Source organism: Danio rerio, chromosome 24 (genome assembly GCF_049306965.1).
Source record: "Danio rerio strain Tuebingen ecotype United States chromosome 24, GRCz12tu, whole genome shotgun sequence".
Taxonomy (NCBI): Eukaryota; Metazoa; Chordata; class Actinopteri; order Cypriniformes; family Danionidae; genus Danio; species Danio rerio.
Window position 1 is genome coordinate 10,754,012 of NC_133199.1, and position 12,700 is coordinate 10,766,711.

Sequence of the window (12,700 nt, forward strand, 5' to 3'; positions counted from 1 at the left end):
ATTCATGAGTACAGATTTCCAAATAAAATTAGTTTTATTCTTCCGGTTGAATCAACATTTAAAGAGAGAACAGCGTATGTTAACCTTGATAAACCTTCAGATTTAGCTACTAAAATTATACCCTTTACCCTTTCTTTGTTTTAATTATGCAAAACTTGGCCACACCTGATAGTTATCATAACGGGCCGTTTTCACGCATGCGGGATTGGAATGCGGAAGAACCTTTAGTTGCGTAAAGCGGTTTCCGGTCTAAACAACAATGGCTGAAGCAACGTCGAGGTGTCACTGTAGCGTCCCTTATTGCTCTAGCAATAAGCGTCGTCAACCATATCTGAGTTTTCACGCGTTTCCCAGCTGTAAATATGACAGGAAGAAGTGGGTGCATGTCATTCGACGCGATGAGTCTCTGACTTTTAACATCCTCAGAGGCAGCACATATGTTTGCAGCCGGCACTTCATTGAGGCGGATTACACTGCCGCCACAGGCCGAAAGCGCCTCAGAAAAGGGGCCGTTCCATCCCGATTCCACTGGAATAACTGGGGAGATTCATCACGACTGACGGTGTACGACGGAGGAGTAGATCGACGGGGACTTGACCCTTCTCAAAACGGCGACATCGTTCCTGAAGTACCACCAAAAGCTGGAGCAGACCACGACTATGCAGTCGCTCCTCTTCCAGGTGACTTATGTTTATTCCTGAAAAGAATTTCTTGATGGACATTTTCCTTTAATGTTTAATAAAATGTATTTCTAAAAAAATGTTTCATACCTAATCATAGTTTCCATTTTATTCAAAACATAATTTAACGTTTCAGGGAAAAAAATACTGTATATTGTCTAATTTTAAAGGCTTCTATAAATAAGGAGTCAACATTCAGATTAACACAAGTGTGTTAAAGTAACTTAAATGTTTACTATAGTAAGTTGCATTTTTACAGATTTTACACTATTGCTAATTTTGCAATAGATTGTGGATAAGGTCAGCTTTTGTTTTACTGCACCATAGATATTTACATTAACGTTAGACAATAAATAAATAAATAAATAGTTACACTAGATATCGCATACGGACCCTGAGCATGCATCAATAGCGCTGCCACAATTATACAGTGCTTCCAGGTCAAGTGTCATTTAACCGCACTAGTCAATAGGGCTGCTCGATTTTGGAAAAAATCATAATCACGATTATTTTGGTGATAATAGTAATCACGATTATTCAAAACGATTACTGTTGAAGCCAAAATTATTAGCGCTTCTGAGAATAAAAATAAATATATATATATATATATATATATATATATATATATATATATATATATATATATATATATATATATATATACAGGGCTCGAAATTAACTTTTTTGTTTGGTAGCACCGGTGCTCCCAACTTCAAAAATTTAGGAGCACCAGAAAAAATTTAGGAGCACCAGAAAAAATTTAGGAGCACCCACCAAAAATGATTGAGCACCGCTGCAAATTGTATTTTAAGGGACTTATTGTATTTTAAAACAACATCAATTAGGACATCTAACTAATGCTGAGATGACATTGATATTTGTGTGCAATAATTCCAAAATGTGTATGTATTATAATTCTAGAATATTAATGATGATGAAAATGACAATAATAGTAACAATGAATTACATTTGTCATCATCATGCTGCCTTGAATGTGCTTGAATGCAAGTTATCTGCTATAAAAAGTCTGTTACTTTATGAAAAATAAATGTATAGTTTGCATCAAACAAAAATTAAGCATTGCAGTAAGAAATATTTATTTTGTACTGCTAAACAGCATATATATGCATGTCAGTTTAATAAATATTTCTGCTGCAAAACAAACAAAAGATTATAATAAAATATTAAATTCAAGGCTGAAAGCTGCAAAACAGTCATCAGTAACTAAATAAAAAATAATAATATACACCTCAAGAAAGAATAGGCAAAAGAAAGGAAGTAAAGTCTCACTTCTATCACTCTTTAAAAGTTTTGGTTTCAGTTTGTGTCAATTTAAATGTTCCGTCTGAGCTGATCTTCATTTTTCTGTGTTTGTGGAAAAGCAGGCGAGTCAGCCGGCCCAATTTATGAGCAGGTTGAGCATCGGCGCAATACCGCTGTTTGTTATGAGACGCAGTTTCAGTGTAAACTTAGTAAAGGCGAGCTTCTTTGGCGATGATACAGTATTAGATTTGACTTTTAGCGGACATTTGTGCTAAACACGCAGTGAATGCAACACATGGAGATTCGGACACCTTCTCCAAGAAGCGCGTACTCTATTGATCTCAGCTGGCGGATCAATATTCACCACGTGACGTGTCATGATCGCTCTCATCTGCGCCTCAACTTTAGGTGGGGTTTGCACTTTGCAAACCTGCGTGCTTTAAGTTTTCACTCTTTAGCCGTTTGCATTTCCCGTGGACATAAAAGCTCCCTCCCTGTCATCTAACAGTGAAAAGCCTTGAGTGAATGACAGCTAATATGAACCAATATAGCGGCAGGGAAGAGCGATTCAGCACGTTTTTAAAAAAAAATCAAAACAGGTCGCACTAATGCGGCCAAATATATTATGAGGTCGCATCGATTAATTTTCGGGCGCATATGCGACCAAAATGGTCGCAATTTCGAGCCCTGATATATATATATATATATATATATATATATATATATATATATATATATATATATATATATATATATATATATATTTTTTTTTTTTTTTTTTATTTAATTTTTTTCCCAAATGATGTTTAACAGAGCAAGGAATTTTAACAGTATTTCCTATAATATTTTTTTTTTCTTCTGGAGAAAGTCATATTTGTTTTATTTCGGCTAGAGTAAAAGCATGTTTAAATATTTTGAAACCCATTTTAAGGTGAATATTATTAGCCCCTTTAGGCAATATATATTTTTTATTGTCTGCAGAAGAAACTACTGTTATACAATGACCTGCCTAATTACACTAATTAAGCCTTTGAATGCTTGTATTTTGAAAAATATCTAGTCAAATATTATGTGCTGTCAAAGCAAAGATAAAAGAAATCAGTCATTAGAAATGAGTTGTTATTGGAAATGTGGTGAAAAAAATTTGAATGGTTGTATTTTGAAAAATATTTAGTCAAATATTATGTGCTGTCAAAGCAAAGATAAAAGAAATCAGTTATTAGAAATGAGTTATTAAAACTATTGGAAATGTGTTGAAAAAAATCTTCTTTCCATTAAACAGAAATTGGGAGAAATGGGTTGCTAATATTCAGGAGAGCTAATAATTCTGACTTGAACTGTATATATACAGTTATTTTCCTCCCTGCAAAGAAAAAGGAAAGACAAATAAATACAATTGAATAAAAATATGAAACAAACGGTGCTTTAAGCATCTTCACTGGAAGAAAAACACTTAAGCTACAAAAGTCCAGTCAAGAGCAGCGAGGGATTTTCTCCTTTTCTTATTTAATTAATAATGATCGAAACAGGTGGGAGTAGGAATTGCGCGCTGCCACTTTAATGGTTTCGCTTTCACATTTCTTTTGATCCTCAACTCGTTTGTTTATTACACAAATGAGGGTTAATATGAATAATCACTAAACTGCATTTTGACACCTATTTGACCATTAAAGCGCTCACATTAAGATGACTTTAGATGCTCTGCTCGTCACACTGTGTGAATGAGCACAACCGTCTGCAGCCCGCACTGCACACTGTGAGAAGCAAAACCGCATGCTTCACACACAGGAGTATGCGGTTTAGTTCGCGCCTTTAAGAGCAAAACGTTTGGAACTAGAAAGGGGGCGGTAAATAATGGAATAATCGTTTATCTCGATTTATAGTTTTTCATAATCGTTAGAGGCCAAAATCGAAATCGGATTTTCGATTAATTGCACAGCCCTACTAGTCAAGACCAAAGTCAATGTGAAGATGCTGAACTTTAGCGCAGGGTACGGGTGTAATGACGAGCAAACAAAGGCAGAACATTTCATAGGTAAGATTTAGTTTTTTGCAATTTTGTATGTTGTGAACTTTTGTGCTCAACAATTAACGTTATTAATGATAATACTGTCACCTACTGCATTCACTATAAGGCAAAGGAGCACCAACTCACACTAAATTGTATGCGTATGCTAGTTTTGTTGAATAAAATAAGCAAACAATGTAAAAGAAATATGACAAGAAGACGCTGCGTTGCCAGAAACTTGTATTATTGTCAGATAAGTGAACGAGTCATTCATGACAGATTCATTCACAAACGAATCACTCCCTCTGTCACAATGAGAAGTGAAAGCAGAAGAGAGGCTGTTTCAGAACACAAATTAGATCAAATTAAACAGGCAAAGAGGTAATACACAAATACATATGGCCAGGCCCGGCCCTAACCAATTTGGCGCCCTTGGCAAGATTTCAGGTGGCGCCCCGTCACATTGCAGTAAATTCCACTGCTAGTGTAAAGTCATAAGAAACTAAACAGCTTTTTGATCGACTACAACAAGCTGGGAAAATGTCAGATAAATATGCCAATGCAATTAACATTATTGCTGAATAGATCTAATATTTACACATTTGCTTGAGGAAGGAATGATGGGGTAGTTACATTAATTTTACTATTTTCCAAAACATCTATGCCCTTCCATAACATTAGTATTGTAACATTAACATTGTATTCTATAGCTATTTAATGATTAGCAATGTTATGTCATATCTATCAACATTGGGGTGTTAAAATATGGGACAACAAATAGATTCAAATGATAGAATACATAGCAAACAATAGAAAATATTGACAATAAAATAAAATGTTTATCCTATTAAAATCAATGGCCTATACAGAAATTAAATAAAGCTATAAAATCTATTTAACTTTTAATTGTATTAGCATATTGATTAAAATTACTATAGTTATTTAGTGAAGAGCAGCAAATGAATCTCTCATTGTGTTTTGTTTGATAACAGAGGTGTTAATGTAAGAATGCACCGATCTATAATGAATGAATGAATGAAGCATTTGACTACTTTAGTAACTGTTGTGCTCATTTAAGAGAAAATTAGTTGTGTTTAAAATAAAACAAGCAGGATAGAGCAAAAAAAAAATAAAACGAAAAAAAGAAGCACTTTTCCGACGGCCCCTTACGGAGAGCTCCGCTCACAGCTCTCCCGGCTAAACGCATATGCCAGGCTAAACAGAGCAGTGCTCGTAATATCGAGCGAAAAAAAAGAAAAAGACAGCTGTGAAACATAACCAGCTTTGTCTTTTTGTAGGAAACACACTTTAGATCTTTTTAGGGTAAGAGGTTTTTGAGTTTATGCCATCTATCACTGAATGTGTGTCAGGAATATTAAAAACAAAATTAACTTACCCCCGCTCATTTCTGGTGCCCCCTGGATGTACAGCGCCCTTAGCATTTGCCTATACTGCCTATGCCACGTGCCGGCCCTGCATACGGCTCTTGACGCATTCCTTCTAATAGACAACATCAGGGTAGGCAACAGCCAATGTATATATCTACGATACTGCATAGCATGTCACAATTAGCCCTTTGCTAAGCCTTGCCCTCCCTAGTTACTGTTGCTACGCTTGTCAAGCTTTCGTGCCTGGCACGTCTATTACAATATGTATGCACAGCAGGAGAGGTGAATTTTAAAAATAATCTAATAATAACAAATTAAACCACGATTTTTTTTTCTTAGCCAAAAAACCTGATACAGGGCTCAAAATTGCGACTGTTTTTGGCGCATATGCACCCGAAATTTTATCTATGCAACCTCAAAATATATTTGGGAGCATTTGTGCGAGTGCATAAAATTGATGTGGTGCGACCAGTTTTCACAGCAAAATGTTCACCACTTGCGTAAATTTAGGAGGCATTCACACATTAAGCATCTTTGCACCTAAAAACACCAAATCCAGAGCTCAGGAATGATTTAAAACAGTTGACATGTCAACTTGATGCAGTAAACAAAGCCCACAATGCTTGCTCCGCCTTCAAGCTCTTCTTATTGGCCCACTGCGCTAGAACAGAACGCGAATGGATTGGTTAATATCAGCTTTTAATCACTCAGTTCTAATTACAGGGAGCTACAGCCGTGAAAATGTAAAGGTCTGGATACGAGAGAATAAAAACAACACTGACAGATTTAGTTTTAGAAACCACCTAAAGTTACAAATAATGACACATCTGATTAGTGATCATGTGCTGAATGTCAATCCAGCATTTACACTTTTTGAAGAAAAGATAAAGGGCTTCCTGTGTTTAAAGTCGGCTATAAAAATGGCTAAAGCCAATCACAGTAAAGCCAGTGGGATGGAGTTTTTAGTTAACAGTGTTAACGTTATTTAATGCTTCATTTAATCGTCACAATGCTGTGAGTCGTGTGACTGACACCCCATTCACCATCCCTCAAGAGCATAAATTCACTGAGATGAAACTAATATTGCAGCTCATGAAAAGATTGTTATTGCTATTAAGATGACGTATGCAAATAATAAGTTATATGTCCATATCATCTTTGCAATATCAGACTCCGCCCGTGAGAACAGCACAGTGAGAACATTCACGTCAAGCAGTGTGTGCAGGGCCGGTGAGCACATGCAGATTTTTATTTTATTTGTTAGATGTGATTAGAGTGTTAATTTATAATAGAATCTGTTAATATAAAACGTGTAGTAGTAACGGTGCTCATTTTTCTTCGGTGCGCAAACATTTGTGAATTCAGGAGCACCGGTGCTACCTAGAAAAAGAGCTTAATTTCGAGCCCTGCTGATAGACGAGTTGTTGTGCAATGAGATACAGCGTTACTAACTGACGAGGAAACAAGCATGGACAGTGCTTCTACATAGTTCGTTCATACAAAGAACAACCAGTAAGGGGAAATTGATGGATTTGTGCCAAATATTAGCATCATTGACAAATAACAATGTACAATACCCATAACTATCAGTATGTTTGTGTGCTGTTTATCCATTTCTATTCTAATTTGTAGTTAGGTGGAAAAAAATAAGTAAATTGAAATCAAATCAAAGTATACATAGCAGAAGTGAACAAATAAATTTTCCCTACCAGCAAATATTCCGACATCAAATATAAAAGCAGACACCAACTCGCTATAACGTCGTCACCAATGACTAAATCTCCAAAAGACTGATGAAAACATCAGTGAATTGTAGCTCTGACATGGACATCGAGGATTATAAATTACTCAAAAACAGCTTCGGATATATTGTATGATCAAGTATATTGATCATAAGTGCTCAGATTGTGATCATATCTCGGTTTTTGTTCTCTTGATATGTAATTTCAAATATTTGCAGCTTGAAACAGATGGGATTACGATTGCTATTAGTATTAATACTACTGTTGTGAATGCTTAAACGCAGCTCATAATATCGAGCGAGAAAAAAAGAAAGAAAAAGACAGCTGTGAAACATAACCTGCTTTTGTATTTTTTTATTTATTTTAGGAAACAGTTTAGATCTGTTTAGGGTAAAAGAGGTGTGTGAGTTATTGCAGTCTATCACTGAATGTTCCAGAAATATCGAAAACAGACCAACTTAACTCCGTTCCTTCAGTGCCCCTCACAGAGCTTGATCCATTCTGGCATTTCTCCCTTTGGGGAAAAAATGTCACCACTCCAGCCAAACTTTTAGGATAACCAAGTATCAGATTTGCACAATTCATATGCACAACGCTTTGGCTTGTTTTGCTCACTCAAAAGCTTGACAGGCCTCCTGCTAGGTTGCTAAACCATGATTGGTGTGGGGCGGTTTTTGTGTGTGGCTTAGCGAAGGGTCAATTCTGCACGTTTGTCAGACTTCAGACAAGTTAGATTCTTTTTTTGCCCTATTTTTAATGTACTCATTTTTGTGAATGTAGGTGCACAGGATGCAGCAGCAGCACGTATACAGGAACTTGAAGCTGAAGTCAGAAGACTGGAAACTGAGCTGGGGCAGCTGAAAATAAACCAATCTCTGTCACAGTTTCAGAGATTTTGTGCTTCAGATGAAGACATACGTTTTTACACAAGTTTTCCATCTGAAAAAGTCTTCCTAGCATTCTGGAAAGCAATTGAGCCCTCTGCGTCCATGATGGTCTATTGGTCTCTGGCCCAGAAGAAGGGACATACAGCTGGAATGGAAGCTTCTCAAAGCCATCAGCGAAGCCTGCCACTGATTGATGAGTTTTTCCTATACTGCTGTCATGTTTCTGCAGGTCTTAAAGAGAAAATGTTAGCAGACATTTTCAAGATTAGTCTCTCCACAGTAAGTCGTGTCATCATAACCTGGGCTAATTATCTTTACCTGATCTTTGGATCTTTGCCAGTATGGATGAGCAGAAAGCAAGTGAATTCCACAATGCCTGAGAAGTTTAGGTAGTTCTGTCCAGAGGTGCAGGTCATCATCGACTGCATAGAGATAAGGTGCCAGAATCCATCTTCCCTCACACTCCAGTCTGAGGTGAGTTCCTCGTATAAAAAACACCACCACCATCACATTTGTTTCCAGTTCGTTCACTGGTTCCATTTCAGATTAAGAGTTGACAAAACAGTCAGGCACACTCAAGCTGTTGGAACCAGGGGATGCTTGCATGGCTAACAAAGGATTCACCATTGAGAACATTCTGGTGGAGCGAGGGGCCAAACTCATCATACCATCTTTCCAAACAGCAACTCAGTACAGCAAAGAAGATGCTGAGAGAACGCAAGCCATAGCACGCCTTCAAATTCTTGTTGAGAGAGCCATCAGAAGAGTGAAAGAGCTTCGCATCTGCGACACCCCTGTAACCTTGACCATGTCTGGAACAGTTATCCAGCTGTGGACTAACTGCTGCCTGATGAATAATTTTCAGTGGCCGCTTGATATTAAGTCAAGTTTATTTATAAACAAATTTTGAGAGGATCAAGTGCTTATGATTGTCCACAGCTGAGTGGATTACAACCTTTCATCAAAGTTGTTCTAAAACTATTAAACAACATCCATTCTTGTAAAATGTTGAATACTGTGTGTATGTATGTATGTATGTATGTATGTATGTATATATATATATATATTTCATGTACATACATATACAACTATACAAACTGATATACATATATACGCATAATGCATATACTCGTGTATAAATGTCAACAAATGTATATTTTTAAATGTATTATATAAATCTTGAAAAAAATACATTGAATAAATAACATATGTACAACCAATTCCAGACTGACTTATTTAAGCAGTATTACCATTTTATACATTTACACAGTGCAATGTCAAATGAGACCTGTTGCCTCCCCTTACTCCCCTAATGTACTTAAAGAAATAATAAAGGTCCAGGTTCCCTCTTATCTGAGTTATGATGTCATTGGTCCTCCACACTCTTTCCACTGTAATGTCCTCTTTTGTGTCAGTAATGAAGTCATACCAGCTGAGTCCAGTTATACCACGCTGACCTTGAACCTGCCAGTAGTATTTATAGGATTTTTCAGGGTTGCCTGTCCATTAACAAACTTAATATGCTTAGCTTCTAAAACTCTAAGCACATCTGGACATTGCACCTCAACAAGGCCAAAACAGGGATCTAAATTAGGATCATAAACTCCGGCATCAGGACTGGCTCCAAGGTAAGGGGCATCTGGATGTACCACAAAACCACAAGGTAACACATTAGCATTAAACAAATTTGAGTAACGTAGAAGAACCTCAGATTCCTTATCAAGGCCTCTTTTCATAGCCTTTGTTTGCTTTGCACCCATGAGTATTCGCCTTGCCAGTGCCAGGACTGATGTCTTCCCTCACACGTGACAAACCTCAGGAAATCTGCTAGCTGTGACTCTTGGGCTGCGCATGTCTATCCACAACAGACAGTCAGACTGGTCTCAGTTTGCTCTTCTATTTAAGATGCCAACTCCTGTGAGACTCCAAATGAAGGAACTTATGGCAATGTGGGACAAAGTGCAGGATCCTTGGAAACGCATCACCATCAATTGGGAGTTTTGGGAACAAAGGAGCATCAGCATCAGGGAGCATCAGTTTTACCTCATTTCTGGAGATGACATTAGGGCACTGGTTGGAGAGCACATAGCCTCTGAGCACAGGACCAAATCGAGTCCACCAAACACAGTTCAGAGAAATCATTAAGAACATTGGAAGTCAGAGGTTGAGGTGTGAGTCCTTTAACAGTTTCTCCAACAACTTGTACTGCTGGGTCAAGGAGGGGACCTATAACAAATTACATGATTAAAAAAGAAATCAAGTTAGATAAGCAAATTAATAAATCACAGCAGTACAACATTTGTTACGTAATACAAAATTCATTCAGGGATTTTCAAATTCACACAAAAGAGAGGGTGGACAAACTTTTGCACAGACTATTATTCAGTTTAATTTAATTTCACAAATCTCGATACTACTACACATGATAATATCTAGCTTTCGCTACACTGTAAAACGCCAAAAGTTAAGGTAACTCAAACCATTTGAGGAAACGGATTGCAACAAACCATTTAAGTACAAAATCCATTCCTAATGAGTATGGTGAACTTCATCCATTTGATTAAATGAAGCAATTTGAGCAAAGTAAACCCAATAAATGAACAGAACTCAAACCAACTGAGTACTGTAAAACTCAATAAGCTAAGGCAACTCAAACCATTTGAGGAAAACCGATTGCAACAAACCATTTTAAGTTCAGAAACTAATCTATATGACTACTGTGAACTTGCTCCATTTAAGTTAAAGTAAAGAGGTATTTAATTAACTCATTACCTTCAACACTAAGTTCAAAACTCTTTTCAAATCATATAACTTCACTCATTTCATTTGATAAAGTGGACTGTTGGGCTTTAAAGTGTAAAAGCCGAATGGCATATCACTCCAATCTTCTCTTATAAAGAAAGAGCACATTACTATGCAGCCACAGAGGGGTGCCCAAACCTTTGCATAAAACTGTATACAGCTGAAGTTATTAGCCTTCTTGAGTTATTAGACGCCTGTATATTTTCACCCAATTTCTATTTAACGGAAATACTTTTTTAACACATTTCTAAGCATAATAGCTTTAATAATTAATTTCTAACTGATTTATTTTATCTTTGCCATCATGACAGCACATAATGTACTAGATATTTTTCAAGATGCTAGTGTCCATTTTAAAGGCTTAATTAATTAGGCAATTTAGAGTAAGTAGGCAAGTCATTGTATAAAGGTGGTTTGTTCTGTAGAAAATGAAAGAATAAAAATAAAAGGTATAACAATATTTATCTTAAAATGTTTTATAAAACTGCTTTTATTCTAGCTGAAACAAAACAAATAAGAAGCAAAAAATCCCTGAAAGAAAAGAAATTGGAAATACTGCGAAAAAGTCCTTGCTCTGTTAAACATCATTTGGGATATATTAGAAAAAACTAGAATAAATTGATTTCAACTGTACTTATGTACATATATGCAATTTATATTCCAAAATATTGATTTTTTTATATTACAACCCCAAATCAGAAAAGGTTGGGAGAGTATGGAAAATGCACATAAAAAAGAAGGGATTTCCAAATTTACTTTGACTTGTAATTTATTGCAGACAGTACAACAAACATTGTTTAATGTGTTTCTGATTATTTTTATTAACATTAAAAAAACAAACAAACATGTATTAGAAGTTTGGGATAGGAGCAATTAGTAATCGTAGATAGTACGAAGATAGTAATCGTGTAAATAGTGATGTGATTTGAAACAGGTGATGTCAACAGATGATTACAATTACGATTTGGTAGAAAGGCGGCATCCAAGAAAGGTCTAATCCTTTAGGAGCAAAAATGGGCTGAGGATCGCCAGTTTGCCAACAAATACGTAAGAAAGTTATTGAAATGTTTAAGAACAATGTTCCTCAAGGGAAAAAAAGGAAGACAGTTGTACATTTCACCTTCAACAGCATAAGATAGCATTTCATAAGTCATTCATTCATTTTCTTTTTGGCTTAGTCCCTTTAGTAAACTGGGGTCGCCACAGCAGAAGAACCGCCAACTTATCCAGCACATGTTTTACACAGCGGATGCTCTTTCAGCTGCAACCCGTCCCTAGGAAACATTACATAATAAAAAGATTCAATCAATCTGGAGAAATGTCAGTGCTTGAAGGACAATGGCGTTAGTCTAAAGGGAACTATTGTGATCTCTGATCTCTCAGGCAGCACTGCATCAAGAGTCAACATTCATCTGTAAATGATATCAGCACATGGGCTCAGGACTACTTTGACAATCGTTTGTCAAGTACCAAAATAAGTAGCTGCATCCACAAATATGGGATAGGTATAATGTAAATATGGACACCTATGTTAATTGTGTCGTCGGCACAGTGGAAATGTGTACTGTGGTCAGATGAATCAGTATTTTAGGTATTTTTTTTTGTGGGAAAACAATGTCTTCAGTCTCTTAAAGTGTTGTGAGAAAGAAAGACAACATTACAAAGTGGTAAATGCTTTACTGTTCCAACTTTTAAAAAAAATGCCCTGCAAGAACCAATAATGGAATATGTGTTTATCTTGAAAAATAAATAAATAAAAATTACACAGTAACATATTAAGTAATGTTTGTTCTATTGTCTGCAATGAAATACAAGCTGTGTTTTTGACCCTCGCTTTGTTTATTGTTCATGTTGCTTTGCTGCCCGTCCCGACTAATTACTTGTGACTTCAAAAATAATCATTTACTAAATAAACTGCATTTGGATCCTC

The 12,700-nt window shown here is 36.2% G+C and overlaps 1 protein-coding gene across 3 annotated transcripts; it reads left to right on the plus strand.

Annotated features, from left to right (window-relative positions):
* Positions 1-251: 251 nt before the first annotated feature.
* On the plus strand, positions 252-12,700 carry si:ch211-69l10.4. 3 transcript variants are annotated; one of them, XR_012399720.1, is made up of 3 exons: positions 252-680; positions 7,862-8,442; positions 11,949-12,700. XR_012399720.1 is itself a non-coding variant. In XM_005162600.6 (2 exons), exons 1-2 carry the CDS (start codon positions 260-262, stop codon positions 8,359-8,361), a joined length of 921 nt encoding a protein of 306 aa, XP_005162657.1. In that variant the 5' UTR covers positions 252-259; the 3' UTR covers positions 8,362-11,272. The 3 variants fall into 3 exon arrangements, 1 of the variants encoding a protein (XP_005162657.1); XR_012399719.1 differs by lacking the exon at positions 11,949-12,700 and adding an exon at positions 8,514-9,318; XM_005162600.6 differs by lacking the exon at positions 11,949-12,700 and having other exon boundaries at positions 7,862-11,272.